Source organism: Dendronephthya gigantea, unplaced genomic scaffold (genome assembly GCF_004324835.1).
Source record: "Dendronephthya gigantea isolate DGI-Jeju-01 unplaced genomic scaffold, DenGig_1.0 000077F, whole genome shotgun sequence".
Taxonomy (NCBI): domain Eukaryota; kingdom Metazoa; phylum Cnidaria; class Anthozoa; order Malacalcyonacea; family Nephtheidae; genus Dendronephthya; species Dendronephthya gigantea.
Genome location: NW_021163087.1, coordinates 222,738 through 243,727, shown reverse-complemented (window position 1 = coordinate 243,727; position 20,990 = coordinate 222,738). Strand labels below are relative to the sequence as shown.

The following is a 20,990-nucleotide window of genomic DNA, read 5'->3' as shown; positions in this document are numbered from 1 at the left end:
TATACGCGATCTTATTGGTCATAACAAAACGGTCAAAGCTGCATGACCAATAGGATCGCGTATGCGACTTTGAAATTGATGTTTTTGCACGGCAGCAGGCATCCCGCATCGGGACACGGCAAATTTAAACAAACTTTTCGCATATTTTCATTTTTTAATCGCGTTTCATTGCTAAAAAACGACATACAAATTTATTAAAACTACCCAACACGTAGGGGCTTATTTTTTTGGCGTATTTTATTTCAAGTTGACTCATTTAAGAGAGATGTAACAGTGTTATTTAAATTTGACTTATCCACCGTTTAAGCTAAACGGGCTTGATACAAACGGCCCCTGACGTAATTATATACTGTATGCGTGACCCGAGTGACGTACGTAATGCAGCGCGCGGTCAAAATATATTGAGACTGGCAAGAGTGTCTTGTTTCATCAAAAACCTGATTGTTGGGCTACCTATGATAAAACACAAGTTTCGCAATTGGTCTATTGAAAGGCGAAAAAAGGCGAAAAACGGCGTAAAAAATCCAAACTATACGAAGTTTTTAAGGTATGTTTTTTATTTTTAACAGTCTTTTAGCGTTTTCCAGAAAGGTTTTCACACATTTTAGCCGTACATTGCTTTGGTTTTGTCGTTTTGTTTACATTTTTCACAGCGGGTCGGATGCTGCATTTCAAAGAGGGCCGGATGCAAAATTCCGCTGTGAAACGCTTCTCAGCCATTCAGATTACTTCATTTACACAGTAAAAATACATAAGAGATGCCGGCGGAGGAGGCTAGTTACAATGCAATGCAAATAGTTATCTTGTTTCTAAATCACTTCAGTTTTGATTCCATAATACCAAGCGACTCGTTGTATATAAGGTAAGAAAATCATAACTTGATAATCTATAAACAGGTTTTTAATGCGCATGGGAGTCGAGGTATTATATGGGTCAGAATCTGGGTACATAACCATGCAAATTTAACCATTAATATATGTATCGACGCATGCGTGATGACTCATTGACGCAGTTGTATTCAAAATGGCGGATGAAGTTGATCAAGTTGTTCTACGTGCGGTAAGTGCCTAAAAATTTACATATTGAATTAGCATATTCATTGCTGGATTGAATGAAAATCATGGGTCTACAGTCTCCAGTTTAATTAATCTAACAAGTCTTAGTAAAGCCTACACATGTATAAATTAGTACATAGAAGAGATATCTTTGATGTGATTTTTTCCAAATAAAACACTTATATGAAAAATACATAAATAATGAGTAAAATTCCAAGCCAATTATCGAAACGTTTTTTTATATTTGTTACAAACCCGTTAGAGCTTAGAGAGTAGTATCTCAATCGCTTGAAAATCGCATTAGCGTGAAACTCTGAGTAGCGATTTGTAAATATTATTAAGCAATAAATAAATATTTCTGCTCTGTTACTTTGTTATCATCGAGCACTCTTCATATTAACAACAAAATTGCATTTTTATTTATTTATTTATATATATATATATATATATATATATATATATATATATATATATATATATATATATGTATATATATGAGTATGCACTTTGGAATAAATGAAAAATATAACCATCACACGTTCACAGTGTTACCTCGTGTAAATCGAGATCGCAAGATTGTAAATGGCATATCTGGGGATTCGTTAGTAGTCATTACGGAGTATCCATAGTTTATACCTGAAAAAATTATCATAAATTTGTTGTGAGAACTAATATCGAGTAGGCTGCTTTATTCTTGTGCGCAGGATATACTGTACAATATATTCATTCGTTTGATGTGGTTTATATTTCACTTATCACGATTTCATAGTATTAATAACCATTTTACAGTTTTCCATAAGCCATAACAAAAAAGATCTCGTCAAAATTATGGCGAATTCTGGTGCTTTTACACCCAAGATATATAAGGGTTTTAAAATTGGTTTTCAATTATATGATATCGCGCGTTAGCAAAAATTAAAAGAATAGTCATTAACAAGAGAGCTTACCATGCTGACAAAAAATAAGGAATATACCAGGAAGAAGAGTGGGATGTCTTCCAGACTTTTTCGTGCATGGATTCTCAAACGTTTGCTTTCCTTTGTCTGCAGCGTATGTCCCTCTGCCACGAACAGGTTTTAGGGAAGGGAAGTTTGCTAACAGCGAGGAAGGATTTACAACAGAATCATCCTGCGGTGCTTCACGATCTTTGAAAGCATTGTCAGCAATATTGAGCAGGTCGGTCAACAAAGGTATGAATTCTGCAGGTGCAAATGAATCACTTAAAGATGAGAAAATGCCAAATAAAGCAGGACACTTTCTTTGCAACAATTCCATATCACTCGGAAATTCTTTAACAGGCACACTTCTTTTAATTTTGTCACAAACACGTCGTAATTCTTCATCAAGAGGGAGAATAGCACAAATAGGGGTATTACAGGAAATGTCCTTTATGAACTTTGAAATACCAATCGGAAAAGCGGCTTCATTACCATAAATCGCAAGGCACCAGTCCAGAAAATTTGCCAGGGACGGTATACTTTGGTGTAATTCGGATTGAAGTGCATTTAGCTCATTTATATCAATTGCGGATACATCTGTACAAACTCTCTTCAGTGATTTTCTTGTATCCTTCGATTTCACAAAAACTCTGTTACTGTGCCTGGTAAAAAAACAAACAAAACAAATTCAAAGTATGATTTCATTATATTCTTAACATTTTTTTGCAATTAAATTTTATCAGCTTGATAATACTTATCTTCCATGACCGGATTGTGCCGTTGTAGTAGTGCACTGATGGGATGTGTAGAGTTGAACATAAGTTCTTTCTATATGCCAAGCTTGTACCGTCACATATGATAATTTCGGGATCACTTTTGCACGTTGGGCATTCAAAACCATCTGTGAAATCAATGTCCAGAAGTTGCAAGAACGCATACCATGCTGATCGCCAATGGTTATATTTTAGCGTATCGTTTAAATTGATGTTCAAAGAAGACTCTAGAGACAACGCCCATGACTGGTAATACGTATTCATGGATACACTGTAAACAAAATACGTCATTAAGCTAAATTGATCTACATGTACAAGGCTGCTTGGTAACTTTTTGTCAAACGTTCGGAAGAACACGAGCACTTTTAATCTTCACCAACCAATGATATGATGTGAAGTTTATTAAGAGCGAGCTGGGGAGATGATACAATTCTTAAAATACGCTTTTAAAATGTTAATGTAAATCTAAGATGTAGATTTAACAATCCTATTACCTAAAATAACAATTAAGCATATCAATGACTAACCCTCCTTTCAAAAACAAGAACATGTATTCCCTTAGAACTTCATAGGATATTAGGTAATTCCCCATGTTCAGTACGGTGTAAGCATAACCATCAAACTTCATATCATTCACGCAATTTTCCCCGGAGCATGGCCGTTTGTAAACTATAAAAAAGACATTAACGATAATACCCTTCTTTCCAAAGACGTCAATCATGTCTTTATAGTAGCAAATACAAAAAAAGAAACTCGGAAGTTGAAGCTTTTTCTCTTTGAAATTTCTGAGGCAGCCTAATTATGTAATTTCACTGAGAAGAAATAAGAAACCATGTTGCGTATATTCTTGAAACAAATCCCGAAAAATGCCATAAACCATTTTACTTCCTCGATCGCATGGCAACATGCATTAGGCTTAAATTTCCATGTACGCTCATGCTCAAAGCAATCAGTTTACATGTATTGGTTTTGATTATTGCTTGCATAAATATTAATAATTCAAACTTAAACTGAAAACTTTGTAAATGATATTAGAATAACAAGATAAAGAACAAATTGTAATCAATACTAGCATACCTAAACAGTCAAAGATTTTCCTCTTTCCGTACAATTTGACAGATTTAATATACCAAGATTCTTTGTCTCTCGAATCTTCATCTCTAAAATTATTCCCACATAACTGACATGGTTCATCATTTAGGGCCGGAAAAGGGGGGAAAAGAGCTAAAAACATCTTTCCTTCATCGTCCATAACTTCCGGGAGAACACATTCTGGTCCATTTTGGAAAGAGCGACGTTGACAGCCAAAAAGATCGAAGGGTATCTTCCTCGAGGATACTGGAGAAATCAAACTATTCCCGGAATAGCCTGTAGCAACATCCTGTTCCAGAAAGTCGACGAGGAGCTCAGGAATGTCAGGATCATCCATCGGCCATTGCTTTACAAGCATAACATGTTCACATTGAGATGAGGAACATGGTATACATTTAACTGAGCCATCACGTTGCTTCGCAAGTACACCAATACTGTCATTCATCTGAATACCAAACAGGTTTGTGGTACTCTACAGATATAATTATAAAACGTTACTCAGTCAAGGAACTGAAGGAAGATACCTTTATTGGCTTTATAATATCATACTGATAATAATTATATAAATAAATACATAATTTGTACAACAGAATTAGATGTAGAAAGAAAACATAAAAATTACTTTAATTACCTTATATGTATGGTCATTCATTGAACTTTCTTTTTCTTGTTCTTCTGGAGTAATTCCATGTTGTGAGTCATAATCCAGAAGTAAGTGACATATTGCTTTTATGTGAATACACACTGAATTACGGAGATCTAAATTAAGTTAAACCAAGATTTTGTCTGCAATGCACTACACACAAATGTGAATTCCTCACTAAATCCAGACTAACCATATTCAAAATATCATTATAGAATAAAACTTATTATTAGTGTCATGCGAGGATGGAGTCGGGGGAGGGGTTGGGTTGGAGAAAATGGGTAACTACCATGACATTTTCTGGAAATTATTTGCATTCAGTTTGCTGGGGCATTAAGAAAAAAACACTTATACTCACAGATATATAAAGATTTATAAAAATGTGTACTCATTTTTACAGATCAGCTTACTGGAAGAGGTAGATATAGGCTGTTTTCACAATCTCAAGGATAAAAATTTTGACCCTATGAGCCTAAACATTACATACCAGGACCTAAACATCACTGAACACCTCTATATCTTACAAATTTACTAACAATGCATCCAGATATACTTTTTCCCCTGACCAATAAAACTATCTGATGCCATTGAGTAGCAACAATTGCCACTCCTTGACATCATATTATTTTATTGCACACCTAAAAATCACCATGTTGATGCACATTGTTAAAAACAGGAGTGATCTATGTTGTGCTGCTGCATCCTGCGAACAGTATTGTTAACAATGTTGTTGAAACTTGTTGAGATATCAATGCTGTTGCAACTTGTCACAACAACATTGCATCAACACTGATGATTCAACAAGGTTCAACAACATTAACAATACTGTTTATAGAGTGCAGCGCAACATTGTTTATCCCTGATGCAACATATGGCTGTATATGTTGTGTACTCACGGGATGGTTCCTGCTGTAATAACTTTGACAATCCAGAGAGCAGTTGACTCCTTCTAGGTGAGCATGAACAGCTGTATAGCCAATCATACTGATTGGTAGGTAGTAGCAGCCAGACACTTCTGTGTACCACAATGAAGTTCATTTCCTTCAGCACAATAATTGGTAGTTATTTTGTAATTAATCATTATTGCCAGCGATGTTGCAAACTCTCTTATTCTCTAACAGTATACATATTGTAATAACTAATAAGTAAATACAGGTTTAATTATATATCATCCAGTATTGAAATATGAACTATAAGTATTAAGCAAGATAAAGAGCTTTGTTCTCTCAATGAAGATGCTAATGATCAGCAACACTTGCCTTATTTCATTGCATTGTGCTCTTACCTTTATTCGTTTACTTTCGACGTTAAAGTCGGGCAATTGCGCATTTGGTTACTACAGTTACCATCTCTAACCTAGAAAGCTCAGTAGCATAGGCAATTTCCACATTTGCTTCAGTGTTTTGCACCAGCGATGAATGAGGAGGTTGACAATCAATAACGACTTCTGGCGTTGTATTTTCATCGTACTGATCACATGAAAATTGTGGTTGAGAATCTGAATGACACTCCGACTCCGTCAGGGAAATATTTGTGGAAGATGTAGACCGATCTTCACGAACCATTTGCGAGGTACTTATCCGATGTGGAGCTCGGACTTTTGACTGATCTTTAGCAAGATTCTCTCCAAATATATATTTCCTCTTACCATTTATAACAACAGTTTTCCAAGGCTTCGTCCTTTTTCTCTTCGAACTTTCCGCCATCTTGGTTAGGTCCTGCTGCGCCTGCTTGATCACTGGTCTGCGGTAGATGCCAATGCAGGCGATTAATTTGCATGGTTATGTACCCAGATTCTGACCCATATAATACCATGATACATGAGAGTCTCCTCATCACCAAACTTAAGCCTTCTCTTAATGTTCAAGGCGACTCTATGCCTCTCAATTCATTTTAGTCCTTACTTCGTATTGTCATCGTGTCGTGACGTCTCTGTCCCTTGTCCTCTTATGTACTGTTCCTCACTTTGTCCTTGTTATCACCCTTTGTAAATTGATACCTTGTAATTATATTACTCATTTAGTCTGAAGATGTCTTAAGTTAAGACGAAACGTTACTACCAAATATATTTTTATTACTCTCAAATGGTCTAAATTGTCTTTTATGGCTTTACTGAAAGCACTGTGTTGGGCTTTAAAATTTATATTTCGAATACGCTTCCCGACCGGCACGTCTCTGGCAACAGGTCAATTATTATTTACAAAAGTGGGTTATTATATTTACAAAATAGGGTCAAGTATATTTACAAGTTGAAAATGGTATTAAAATGCTGTATATATAGGATAACAACCTCATGGTCGGTCTTTCATTGAAATTCAAGACCGAGGCGCGCAGCGCCGAGGTCTTGAATTTCAATGAAAGACCGACCATGAGGTTGTTATGTTGTTTATATACCGACCACACCCATTCTCTATTGTTCTCAAGAGGTTTTGCAGGGTTTTTGACAGTTTTTGTTTGTTATTTGTCAAGCGATAAGCGTGCGAGTGATCAACGTTCAATTTCGATCATTAGGTAAATGCATGAGGGTTTACGTAAAGCGCACACAATGGATTACCTTATTTGTCTATTTGAGATGTTTTGTTTCGGCCATTTAAGAGGGAGTGGTGCAGCTTTTGTAGGTGTAAAGTGATGAAGAAGTAATGGAGTCCGGCGATTCGGATCCAGAAATGTATATTACCCAGTCAAGTACACAGCGAGAAAGATCTTTCCCTGTACTTGATGATTTGTACCAGGATACAATTGCGCCAGATGAATATATGTGGCCTTTTGTTGGGGAAATAAAGGAAGTCGAAGAGCAACCAAGTGTAACGGATTTGGATCGCTTTGGCAAGCCAGTATGTGAGACAGAAGTTCGGGCAAAGATAGATGATTGTGTGCCAAAATCAACAAGATACAAGGATAAGTGGGCTGTTACGTTGTTTGAGAATTGGCGAGAACAAAGGAACATAAAAGTTCGCAGAGTAAACGAAAGAAGTGTTGATGATGGGGATTGTGGCTTAGAAGTTATAGAAAATTCCGTTGACGTGATGTCTGACGATGAACTAAATCGGACATTGGCATGTTTCATTTGCGAAGTCAGGAAAAGTGATGGAAGTAAATACCTCCAAACACACTTTATGGGATAATTGCGGCAATTCAACATTTTTTGAAAGGGAAGGGAAAACAAGTGAGGTTATTGAACGACGACAAATTCGAGTATTTGCGAAATGCATTGGACGCTGTGATGAAAGAAAGTGCGTCGGCAGGTCTTGGACTTACAAGAAAACAAGGCGAGGTAATAACATTGAGAGAAGAAGAACAGCTTTGGGAGAAAGGGGTTCTCGGTGATTCGCAGCCACAACAACTACTTGACACTTTAGTGTACCTTTTTGGCATTCATTTTGCGTTGAGAGGGGGCAATGAACACAGAAGACTTCGAGCAGATAATTCGCAAATTATAAAAGGCGTTGACAAGGAAACCGGCTTACATTACTTAGAATACCGGGAAGACGTTTCAAAAACAAACGCTGGGGGAATCAAAGACCGAAAATTGAAAAGAAAAGTGACACGAGCATACGAGAATAAAGAAAATAAAGAAACGGTGTATTGTTCGTTTGTACGACAAGTATGTCAGTTTGTGGTAGGTATATTATATTTGCTATTCAATTTATAATAGTAATTAGGAAATAACTCAAGCGTAATTTTAATGCTAATGTGTTTATATATTATTTTGTTTTTATATATATATATAGCCCTAGTGTTGGCGCTGAGAGTTCGACGGCATTTTATCGTACTGCTCTGAAATGTCCGAAGCCGAATTGCTGGTACAGCAGTGTACCTGTGGGGCATAATAAACTGGCTTCAACTGTTAAACGATTATGCGAGCTGGCGGGTCTTTCTGGCTACAGAACGAATCATTCTCTACGAGCAACAGCAGCAACTAGGATGTACGATAAGGGGGTTGATGAGCAGCTTATATGTGAAAAGACAGGTAAATCACACGAGAAAATATAAAAACGTATAAATGATTTTTTAAATTGTGTAAGAACTCGTGACTGTTTTTAATTGTCAATTTTAGGTCATCGAAGCGATGCTGTGAGAGCCTACAAGAGAACTTCAAGTGAACAGCAAGTTGAAGTGTCTGATATTTTGTACGGTGTTCATGCAAGTACGTCCAAGAAAATTAAGGAAGAAGAACGATGTGAGACTAAAGACAAGGGATGTGTGGAAAATAAAAAAGGCGAAAATGAGAGTTCAAACGCAAGGATCAGTGGTGATAAGTCTTCGATAAACATAAATTTCAGTTTTATTGTGAATTAAATAATTTTTAAGTTGTTGTGTGGTCGTGTGTATGTTACGTATAGTTTAAGCGTGTGTATGTTATCAACATTTAAGTAAATTTTTGTTGTGTTCCCTGCGTTTGGATATTTTATGGGTATTTTTGAGTTCAGCTAATACCAAGTTTTGATTCGTAAAAGTACAAGTTTTGAATTGAATTTCAAGACCTGAACTGGGTCTTGAATTTGAATGTAAGACCCGTACCGGGTTTTACATTTTCAGCCCCGCTCTCCCCTCTAGAAATCAAAAACCGCGCCCAGCTTTCAGAACGAGGTCTTGAGTGGGAAACCAAAACCGATTTAGAACAATAGAAAATGGGTGTGGTCGGTATATAATTGCGTATTAAGATCTGGTTTGGGTTTTTCTGATGTAGAGAGCTTCTTGCCTTCTTTGAGTTTGAGAGAGAACTGAGATTGTGCATGATCTAGTACGCGGAAGCAGGATTCAGTGTATGCAGCTTTGCATTGTGGTGAATTGTGGAGATATTTGTATACGTGCGAGTTCTTATCAGAGGTGGTGTGTTCCTTAATGCGTGTAATTAAATGACGAGTGGTTTCGTCAACATAACGGGCATTACATCCCGCACATGAAAATTCACACAGGCTACTGTTGAATTTCCTAAGCTTCACTTCACATAACTACAAGACGCGACTAATAAAAACGCTTATTGACCGTACACGCAAAAATCAACAACACATCTATTGGTTACCCGTTATGTTGGCGAAACCACTCGTCATTAGGAGCACACCACCTCTGATAAGAACTCGCACGTATACAAATATCTCCACAATTCACCACAATGCAAAGCTGCATACACTGAATCCTGCTTTCGCGTACTAGACCATGCACAATCTATAACTCAAAGAAGCTCTCTACGTCAAAAAACTCAAACCAGATCTCAGTAAGCAAATACAGCATTTTAATACCATTTTCAACTTGTAAATATACTCGACCCTATTTTGTAAATAATTATAATAACACACTAGCTTTTGTAAATAATAGTTGACACATGTATTTGTTATTGTAATCTGATATTTGTATCATATGTCACAACTTTATTGTATCACACATCCTGCTGTAAATATTTTTAGCTCACTTCGCACTCAAGATGGCTTAGCTTAAGCTGAAACATGTTTGCTATCAAAAATTTAGTCGTTTACCTCAAATGTTAAAATGTTGATGTTTTAATCTCTGTCCCTGCTGACACACCGCACTACAGGCGACAACGGTACAGGTAGCCCGTAAATATCGTAACAAGAAGCAATTAACACGCGTCAAGTCTCTTGTTTTTCTGAGCTTCCTCTGTAGATATTTTATTCCGGCTCAAAAATTATTGAGCAATTAAAGCGAATCCTTGCCCTGAACTTTTACCCACTTAGGGTACGCCTATCCCCTCACCCGTGTTTTATTTCCTCACCCGTGTTTTTTTCCCTTATCGATATCCGTGTTTTATCCCACCTCCGTATCCGTCTCGTATGTATCCGCGTTTTGTCCCTACCCGTTCACGGTGAGCCGTGAACCCCAAAGGGCAGACAACAATGAACATTTCTCATTGATCTTTCCCGATGTATGGGAATTTTGGCCGTGAAAATTGAAGCATGAAATGTAAACTGGTTAAAAACATGTAGAGTTTTCTTTTAAATGTGACTTAAAGTTTGCCGCTTTCGGTCACCAGTTTGCCGTCAACCTCCATTTTAATGTCTTTATTTCACAAGTCTTACATCGGAAAAGCCCTGTAACGTTCCTGTAGCGTCATCCACGAATCATGAATAATAATAGAGAGTTCAGTGAAATCATTGAAACAATTAAAATGCCACGTTACAATGCATGTTTCTAAATCACTTCAGTTTGTCATTCTAAAATACCAAGCCACTCATTACTCTCTTTCGATAAATTTTACATTCAACCAGAGACGAGGGGAAGCAATTTATTATAAACAAGAATATATATATATATAAGGTAAGAAAATCATAACTTGATAATCTATAAATAGGTTTTCAATGTGCATAGGAGTCAATATTGTGAACAAATTACACCGTTAAGGCGCGATGAAAAGACTACACTCTACAGTAAAATCATGTTAAGAATATACTACAACACTACCGCATCGTGTAAACACATTCATGGTATCGCTTCAATGATTTGACTATTTTCAAGAATGATTCTGAGAATAAGGAAATTAATTTAGTAGTGGGAGATTATAACTGCGGTTGGAGCATGCAGTTAAGTTATTGACTATAAAACACATGCACTCGTTCATAAACAAGGAACTCGAAGCACTTCTCGTCCCTTGTTTATGAATGAGTGCGTGTAAAACCGGATAACGCACTCGCAGAGTGCTTTTAATCCAATGCCACATTACAGACGATAAAGCTGAAAGACATTGCGGACAATTTGACAAAGTGATTCAAGAACCCACTCGAGTGACTCGACTAACTGAATCATCAATATCAAGCACATTGATTGACCTTGCATTCACGAATAGACCAAAAATGTCAAAATGTCAGGTGTCGAACATCTATGTAACAATAAGCGATGCTCTGATTTTGAGACCGAGGGGAAATATTTTTCTATCTGGACCGACCACCAAACCGTATTCTTTACAAAAAAGCGGCGTTCGGTCGTATTATCATTGTGTGGTCAGCAATGGCAACAACAACATAACAATTAAATGATTAAAATCAATTAAATAATGCATGACTTGAAGAGGGCACATAATTATAGGTGTTCGCTAGCCAATAAATTAACTCATAACACGGAGAAACTGAGTATAATTATGATAATACATATAGGCTCCCGGCAAAGCTTGTATAAAATCAAAGTCAGAAAGTCAAAGCGATTAGGAATTGTCGTTCAGGATCAACTTTTGTGAAAAAAACCATATAGATGCAATTCTTTCCAAGGTTTCTAACTGAGGAATTGGCCGTCTAACAAGACGTATGAAAGATTATATGCAAATGAGTAATTTGGTGCAAGTTTATAATGATACCCCTTCTCGGGTATTCGACAGTTGTAAACAATTATTAGATGAAAACAAAAAAAGCAATTCTCATGTAGAAAAAGTAAGAAACAACTGCACAAAAAAATGAAGCAATAGCTCAGATGTTTGAAGTAGGGGATAACCATGCAGTTTCATAATTTGAGAAGAAACAGCATTAACTTTTAAATTCCCAAGTCTAAAACTAATTTCACAAAAAAGAGCATAAGTCGTTCCATTATATCACTGTTATAAAAACGGAAAGACTATTGTTACAGGACTAACAATGTGGGCAGCACAACATTGCTCATCCTGTCAGTCATATCAGTATTCCATCAACCTGATCGTTTTTAGGCGTGTAGGATTCGATGAGGGTTTCGAGTATAAATATATTTTATATAGGTCTACGTGCTTTATATAAGGCATATGCTGTGCAAACTGAATAATGTCGAGGGCCTACTTCGCTTCCAAGTTTTTGGTTCACTTGCCGTAATGCAAAGTATAGTAGTAACCAGATTTTTCATCAGCTGTGTAAAGTGACCATGATGAATACAGCATTGTTATGTCGAACTTCTGTGTTCGAAATATAAGCTAAGCTTAATAGTTGCAATAAACATTGTGTGTATCGCGCGCATATAGGTTAATCTATTTTGCAGTTTATTTACTGATTTATTAAATTACCAAAAATACTTTGTGCCGTGAACTAATTTGTGGAATCTTTCTAATTATTGTAGTTTGTACTTGGAACATGAGAAACAACGCCCGAAGACAAATACCTCGCTGGTCACATGCAAAGAAACGACAATATTTTCTCATCTTCGCTGTTACTGCAGCAATCTGTAATGTCCTTTGGCTACTTTATGTCTTCCACCCGAAATTTGATCAATATGTAACGGAAGCATTTGAGATCAGAAATGTCACATTTACGTCATCGTTATGCCCCGAAATGAGAAGCCTTCACAATATTGATGATATAGAACAAGATATGACGTGTCAACCACGTCCACCTTCTAAAAAATCTTGTGAATATACTGCTGAACATTTTAAAATATTGCATTCTAATTTAATTTGCAAAGATCAAGATGAACCATCCTATAATCTCTGCTATCTGTCAAATACTATTATGGACCAATCAAATGAAGGGAAAGTAACATGTGACCTCTCGATTTGCGATATTGATAAATATCTAATAATAGAAGAGCTCGACCTGTCGAATGGAAATATGAGGGGTCAAAAAGTGGAAAAAAACAAACGAGATTCGAAAACTTTTGCAAATCTTGTAAAGGCCGCTCTAATACGAGCAAGAGAAAACAACGTTAATTTCATATTTTTAAACTGCATAAGGAAAGGGAAAAACAGAACAATCTCACAAATGATTAGCATTTTGCCAAAGTTGCAATATCTTAAACCTGATGAACCTAAACCTCTTGGGGGAAAACTTAATTTGAATGTTTTATTGCTTGACTCGATTTCAAGAGCACACTTTTACCGTTCATTTCCGAAGACGATTGAATATTTGCGAACAAAACGAGACAATAGAAAACCAAAATCAGCGTCATTCTTCGAGTTTCAGCTTTTTCAAGGTATTCATACAAATACACACGAAACAGAGAAAGGTTTTTTTACTGGTGAACTGTACCCAATGAATTATACCCATAAACAAAAAGCAACTGAAACATCACACCCAAATGTCCTCTTTGGTATTATGAAAAACGCTGGATATCAAACGATGTATCTAGAAGATATGTGTCACACATGGCCAAATGGTCTCCTATCCACTTTACACGTGAGAGGATGGAAACCTTTGAGAAAAAAAATTGATAACTCCAATATTGACACAATCGGTGAGTGCACTGGATCATATGCTGATATCAGTGTCATAATAAACAATTATGGGATGAGGTTTTTGTGATATGCAGAGTTCGGCTCGGATGATAACGCTTACCTCGACCTTGACTCTTCATATCACAAAAACCGAATTCAATAATTGTTTTATTATACATTTGAAAAATAGTAAACATAGTATTAACGAATGAAAAACCTTATTTAAGAGCAACATCTAAAAATACATCAATTATTAATACATAAATACATTTAAATGAATACCGCTTGTTAACCACCGCAGGCTCACTTGGATATAACTCAGTTATCTGCTAGCAGATAAATGAATTTTGCGTGATTGCGCGATTTATCTGTCAACTATTAGCCAATCAAATTGCTTTACTGCTATAATGTATAATAATTATATTTATTATACGGTTGGGGTATTTTACTGAGAACTAAAGCATTCGTATAACTCATACGCCACTACATCCGAGGAATAGTGCGGATATTTTCCGTACCGTAATTACTCGAATTACGCCTCCCTCGAATAAACGCCGCCCTCGAATAAACGCCGCAGAGACAAACAAAAATATCATTAAACGCCGCCCTCAAATAAACGCCGCAACCTTTTCGTCATTGCGGAATTTATTCGAAGCATTTATTTATAACCACTGTAAGAAATTCAAGTATTTATCTTTACAAAAAAAGACAACATTGAATCTAAACCAGTAGTGGAAATTTATTTTTCTCAATTTGAATGTTATTCAGTTCAAAGTGGTTATATTTCATAGCTTTGCTGCTCAGCTATTTCTCCAAAACTTCTGCGATGCGTAATTCCGTGGTAACAGCCGAGAATCTTGCCGATACCACCACAGGTAGCCTGCTATTGGATTTGCTTTTAGTTAAATATTAAATACATTCTATACAAAATGACATGAAGTGTCGCCGTCCTTCATTCACTGCTGACATATTAACGCAGGCGGCAATTCGTGCGGTGCAGTGCAACCTTTATGTATATTAATATAAGGTTGGCAACTCTTTGTCGTATTTTCACATTTACGAATTACATACACAAATTACACATGAAAGTACTCGTACTTAAACACAAAATATACACAAAAACTAAATCTATGTGGGAACTGACTCTCCTAAAACATTTCCGAAACATTTGCTTGTCTTTAAAGCCATTACAAATATGTGAAATTTACGAAAATACAAACACTTTTTGGTTGAATTTTTTGAAAAGCCGTCGGGATCCCATTACCTGCCCTACGTCACAGCAAACACGCAATATGATTGGCTTAGTTTTGAATTTTGAAATTTGTTTACGTTAACGGGACTCAACCAGCCAATCATATTGCTTAGTTTTGAATTTTGAAATTTGTTTACGTTAACGGGACTCAACCAGCCAATCATATTGCGTGTTTGCTGTGACGTAGGGCAGGGTAATGGGATCCCGACGGCTTTTCAAAAAATTCAACCAAAAAGTGTTTGTATTTTCGTAAATTTCACATATTTGTAATGGCTTTAAAGACAAACAAATGTTTCGGAAATGTTTTAGGAGAGTCAGTTCCCACATAGATTTAGTTTTTTGTGTATATTTTTGTGTTTAAGTACGAGTATTTTCATGTGTAATTTGTGTATGTAATTCGTAAATGTGAAAATACGACAAAGAGTAGCCAACCTTATATTAATATATACATAAAGGTTACACTGCATCGCAAAAATTGGCGCCTGCGATAATATGTCAGCAGTGAATGAAGGACGGCGACACTTCATGTCATTTTGTATAGAATGTATTTAATATTTAACTAAAAGCAAATCCAATAGCGGGCTACCTGTGATACCACTAGATTGTATTGGTTAAATTAGCGTTTAAATTACACAATAAATTCAGAGTTGTCACGAGTTTGCAATAAACGCCTCCTTTGAATAAACGCCGCCCTCGAATAAACGCCGCATCTTAATTGCTAAAAATTTAATAAAAGCCGCGGCGTTTATTCGAGTAATTACGGTATGTCACGTTTGGGATTGAGATAGCGAGTTTCGAAAATTTTCCCTCAATTTCCATTTTTGTTTTTTTTGTGAAAATACAAATGGTTTTTGCTTCGTATATAAAACAAAATTAACGTTAAATACATTTAAACATTTAAAAGACATCTTTAGATAAGTAAATTTGTCCTACTTAAATGTTTAAGTTACAATTTAAAAAATATTCGCTTTTAGTGCAAATATTTTCTGTGTCGGTATATCCATTTAAATTATGCAAAGATTGGAGCAATTGATTGTTTAAGCCCTCGAGGTCTTGTCTTAGTTGTTTTGCTCTATTAATTTCGCTTCGAAGCTCTTCTTTTAATTCGCCTATTTCGAAAAGTTCCGGCGTCGCTTCTGCTAAAACATATTTGCCCTTATTTGAGTTCACAGGTACTTTCACGGTTGTGTTACCTATACAGAGTGACTCAAAAAAAACGTAACCACTTAAATATGCAAGAACATTAATACAGCCCCGGCGCACACTAGAGCTATCGGTGCTTAGCAAAAAGTCATTCGTGGCCATTGGCGTAAACCAGTTGCTCTCGTGTGCGGGCGACTTTTCAGGCGACTTTGGTCATTCGTGCCACTTACGGCAAATATCTAGCATGTTTGATAATTTCTGCCTCGCGCGCCAAAATCTTTCCGTGTGCGGCAAACTGAAAGCTATCTGCTTATGGATTGTCTTAACAGCGCATGCGTCATAAACAAAAGTAAACATCAAAAAGAGCGGTGCAAACAAAGCCAAACGAATTGGTGGCTGATCATGAGGCCAACTTGGAAGACAAACTGGTTGATCTTTGGTCAAAATACAGTTGTTTATATGATGTGAACTCTGCAGATTTCAGAAACAGAGAGAAACGGGAATGCGCTTTGCAGAAATAGCTAGTGAGCTCTCTCCAACAGGTAATATAATTAATAGCACTTGGATAACGGTGTTTAGTCTAGTCCTACGCAATAGCAACAAAAATAACAACACCTCTTCGTCTTCATTTTCATCCATAATTTTGTTTTTGCAATCTGTACGCCATCTTGGATGTTTACATTCGTATATTACGCATGCGCTGTTAAGACAATCCATAAGCAGATAGCTTTCAGTTTGCCGCACACGGAAAGATTTCGGCACGCGAGGCAAAAATTATCAAACATGCTAGATATTTGCTGTAAGTGGCACGAATGACCAAAGTCGCCGGAAAAGTCACCCGCACAAGAGAGCAACTGGCTTACGCCAATGGCCACGAATGACTTTTTGCTTAGCACATAGCTCTAGTGTGCGCCGGCCTTAAAGCGCAATGGATAAGCACCTCTGGAAATTGAAAATGGCTCTTAATCCTTCATTCAAAATGCTAAAAGTCATTTTACCCGAACTATGGTTGCGTTTTTTTGGAGACACCCTGTATACCTACCTCACAATCACACGATCGAATATCGCTGATTTATTCAGCCATTTTAGTAACATCTCCGTACTCCAGATTAATAACTGGGTAATTTTTCAAAAAAAACAAACAATTCATTGTAAAAATCCATTGTCTTTTCAAAAAACAATATCTCGACAACTTTAGAGCGAATAAATTATATAAAAGGGTGTTTTATGCGAAGTTGTAACGTAGTGTTTACCTCGAATATAATTTCCCCATATTTTTGCATTGTTCGTTGTTCTCGGTAGAGCATTTTCTTTAAAATCACTCTTTTTCACTGTGTCACTTTCATCTGTCATAATTGCGTAACCAATGTTTTTCGACCAATCAGAGGGGAGAATTTTGAATAATCACCTCCGTTCAATACGAAATTTTGGTCAGTGAAAAATTCACAATTTTTTTATTTTCAGGCATCACATACTCCTCTTGCAAGATTGTTTTATCAGCAAACCCTGGAAGGCGACATCAATTTCGTGCAAATAAACATAATCAATTGTGCTACAATGGAAAACACTTTCATCAATATCACCTGGATTTTTTAACTCGCTATATCAAGGCAGTGGAAAGCAGGCGCGGATCTAGGGGTAGGCAACATAGTCAAGTGACTATGGTAAATTATCCAGATAATTATTATTCCATTCCCGTAGTATTTCCGTGATATAATTGTCTGATTTTGATCTAGTATAATTTCCTATTTTGAATATTTTCTTACCTCTCAGTTCTGATGCATGCTGATGAACCCTAATATGGGGTGAAAGTTAGGTGTAATTTTGTCAATAACCAACACAGTATTATCCTCATGTATGAATGGTGTCATGAAGTTTTGACTAATTAAGGTATGAAAAATCCTAGATCTCCGTCTGGTGGAAAGCACTCCAAAAAGCAAACCACTCTTCTCATACACAAATCTGCGGGTGTCTCATGATGACGTTGGTCTTCGAGTGCAAACTGTGGATCAACATCTTTTGGAATTCATTGAAGATATGTCCCAGAAAGAAAATACGCTGACATTCGTTCTTTCTGACCATGGAAACACGTACACTCGTTATCAAAGACATAATAAAATAATAGATGGAAGACTTGAAATTAGTCATCCTTTCTTATTGGGCATCATTCCGTACAATGTCGGTCAAATATTAGGAAAAGAAATTTTAGACAATCTAAAAATAAACCAGCATCGTTTGTTGAATATTTTAGATTTGAGAGCTGGGTTAATCGAACTTTCAAAATATAATGGAGAAGCCAAGTTACGTCCTGCAGGTTTGCTAGGAAATATTTCAAAATACAGAACTTGCAATGACCTGAAATTCACACGATCCGTTATTTGTATTTGCAACGGTTGGTATCTCCCAGTGAAGCTTTCCGCAGAACAGATAATCATTGCAGAGTTTGCTCTTGGTAAATTGAACAACATGATTCAAGATTCAATGACGAGCTCCAGGATAGAAAATAAAACTTCAAACGCTCCACATTTCTTCTTTGGCCATTGTCAACGATTACAAAGAAGATCAATTATAAACATGATACGTCGGAAATCAGGTAAAGGAAAAATATCTGAAACAATGGATATTCTTGTGCAGTCAAGTCACCTCATAAAACAAAACGAGGTTTTGAAGGTTTCTACCGAGTATAATTCAGATTCCAAAGAATCGTACGAGATCAAGTTAGTGGATTATAAGAGGTTGTCAACCTTTGGTATATACGAGCAATGTGCTGATCCAAACGTTGAACTTCAGCTGTGCATATGCAACAACAAATCTCTTGCGCAAAACTTTACAATGCCATCAAATGTTGATTTAGTGCGAACCAAAAAGCATCCAATATATGACATAGTCGGTAAATCAGCTGAAATTAAGGTACGTGAGTCTTGCATTCTTCTAATTCAACGATTCATTTCTGATGCAAATATTCCAGGAAATCTTCGTCAAGCAATACGAATATATGACGTAGCCAATGTTTGCAATGACAAAACTTTTAACGTCCACGTTAATGAAACAAATTCAAAGAGTATTTCAACGGCGAAGCTTCCAATGACTATGATCATTCCTCCACGAACATTATACTTTGTGACCGCACTCAAATCATTGGTTGTGTCTTATAAACCGAAGATAGACTTGATTATAAACGTTGTTCGCCCTTAATTGCGTCAGGTTAGAAGCATTTGATAAAGATACGCTTAAAACCATTTATAATGCTTTTGTTTTACCCCATTTTGATTATTGTTTGCTGGTATGGAATAATTGTTCCAAAACCTTGCAAATAAAATTTCAAAAGCTTCAAAAAAATTCAGATATTTACCTCAGTGACCTTTATACGATCCGTACCAGCCAAACGTATGAATTGAGAAGAATGCTCTACACTTGCCCAAGCCAAACACAAATGCTTTAAAACGCAGTTTTAGTTATAAAGGGCTGCAACTTGGAACAATATCGAAAAAAGAAAATAGAAATTTTAATGATGTTTTAGTTTCTCTTTTAATGTCTTTTAACTTTGTTAAGATACGGCCATCTAAAAATTAACGTTTTTATTTGTGCATGTGTCTTAAATTTTACTATGGTTAATGTATAATCAGGTTTTTTCTGATTGGTTGAGATGCTACTGTGTATAAATATTTGTAAATAAATAAAGTTGAATTATCTTAATTATGCGTAGATAAAAATGCAGAAATCAGCCATGTTTTGTTAGTTAAACGAACCAGGTTTTTATTATCAGATGATATTGTTGTGTAAGCTGTATAAACGAGTTTTCTTGGTTAAATAAAATATTGTGTGAAAAACTCCATCCACGTGTTTCCATAGTAATATTTTACAACGCACTTAAAATTGAAAGTTGAGTTGTGAATGATAAATCAATTATTCCACGGTTCCCCGAAAATATCGTGATTTGTCGGCTGCTTGCCACCAAAAAATCACAAAAATTTTGCTCGAAATCGTCCAATAATTGATTATTATCAGATACAAAATTAGAGCCAGTACTTTTTTGTTATATCTTCTTCTGGTAATAAACATTAATTATTAAAATGCCCTATGTTCATTGTCCAATTAAATGTCATAATTTTTGCTCGTCCCAGACTTCGCACAGTATTTCAGTTTGTGACTGCAAACAAGGCAGAAGAAGAACATGTGGATTTAATTTTCCACGGGTGAAGAGAGAGGATACGCCCAAAATTGCAATACTCTTTCTATAGATAACCACTATATTAATATTAATTTAAGGAATAGAAAACATTTACCGTGTTTCTATACAGTTATAGAAACACGCGTGGGAGTTTGGGAGAACGAGAAATAATCAGTGGGAAAACGACCCCGTAGGGCGAGGTTTCCATGTTATTTCGAGGTTCCCCAAATCCCACAAGTGTTTCTATGACTGTATGGAAAGACAGAGAAAAATGTTGAAAAAAAAATAATATAATGAAAAAACCTAATTGAAAAAAAAAAGTGTAATATTGATTGGCACACTGAAATATATTCCTGGGGTATAGCGCATGCGCAACAAATTTCCCAGCTGTTAAAATGTTTTTGTTTTAATTCCTGTTCCCGCTGACACACCACACTGCAGACGATAACGGTACAGGTAGCCCGTACATATCGTAACAAGAAGCAATTAACATGCGTCAAGTAGATATTTCATCCCGGCTCAAAACATATTGAGTAAATAAAGCGATTCCTTGTCTCAAACTTTTACCCACTTAGGGTACGCTTATTCTCTCACCGTGCTTCATCCCCTCATTAGCGTTTATTTTCTCATCCGTGTTTTATCCCCTCATCCGTATCCGTGTCGTCCGTATCAGCGTTTTATCCCAACCCGTTCACGTTCAGCCGCAAACCGAAAAGGACAGACTAAAGTGAACATTCCTCATTTAGCTTTCCTGATGTATGGAACTGATTTTGGCCCAATTGATTTGGCTGTGAAAACTAAAGCA

General features: G+C 36.3%; 4 protein-coding genes across 4 annotated transcripts; 2 read left to right on the top strand and 2 right to left on the bottom strand.

The window, feature by feature from the left end:
• Positions 1–1,587: 1,587 nt before the first annotated feature.
• LOC114532096 lies at positions 1,588–3,925 on the bottom strand. The gene is made up of 5 exons (XM_028553683.1): positions 3,844–3,925; positions 3,294–3,435; positions 2,752–2,894; positions 2,003–2,658; positions 1,588–1,691 (listed from the first exon to the last, which is right to left on the bottom strand). Exons 3-5 carry the CDS (start codon positions 2,892–2,894, stop codon positions 1,588–1,590), a joined length of 903 nt encoding a protein of 300 aa, XP_028409484.1. The 5' UTR covers positions 3,294–3,435; positions 3,844–3,925.
• Positions 3,104–5,810, bottom strand: LOC114532025. Its single transcript, XM_028553619.1, has 6 exons — positions 5,787–5,810; positions 5,398–5,542; positions 4,490–4,617; positions 3,844–4,330; positions 3,294–3,435; positions 3,104–3,179 (listed from the first exon to the last, which is right to left on the bottom strand). Exons 2-6 carry the CDS (start codon positions 5,537–5,539, stop codon positions 3,104–3,106), a joined length of 975 nt encoding a protein of 324 aa, XP_028409420.1. The 5' UTR covers positions 5,540–5,542; positions 5,787–5,810.
• Positions 5,811–6,812: 1,002 nt separating this feature from the next.
• On the top strand, positions 6,813–9,136 carry LOC114532024. Its single transcript, XM_028553618.1, has 5 exons — positions 6,813–7,594; positions 7,654–7,775; positions 8,068–8,120; positions 8,233–8,471; positions 8,559–9,136. Exons 1-5 carry the CDS (start codon positions 7,141–7,143, stop codon positions 8,798–8,800), a joined length of 1,110 nt encoding a protein of 369 aa, XP_028409419.1. The 5' UTR covers positions 6,813–7,140; the 3' UTR covers positions 8,801–9,136.
• A 3,407-nt stretch (positions 9,137–12,543) lies between these two features.
• LOC114532022 lies at positions 12,544–19,428 on the top strand. The gene is made up of 3 exons (XM_028553617.1): positions 12,544–13,639; positions 17,479–17,652; positions 17,921–19,428. Exons 1-3 carry the CDS (start codon positions 12,544–12,546, stop codon positions 19,207–19,209), a joined length of 2,559 nt encoding a protein of 852 aa, XP_028409418.1. The 3' UTR covers positions 19,210–19,428.
• The last annotated feature ends 1,562 nt before the right edge of the window (positions 19,429–20,990 follow it).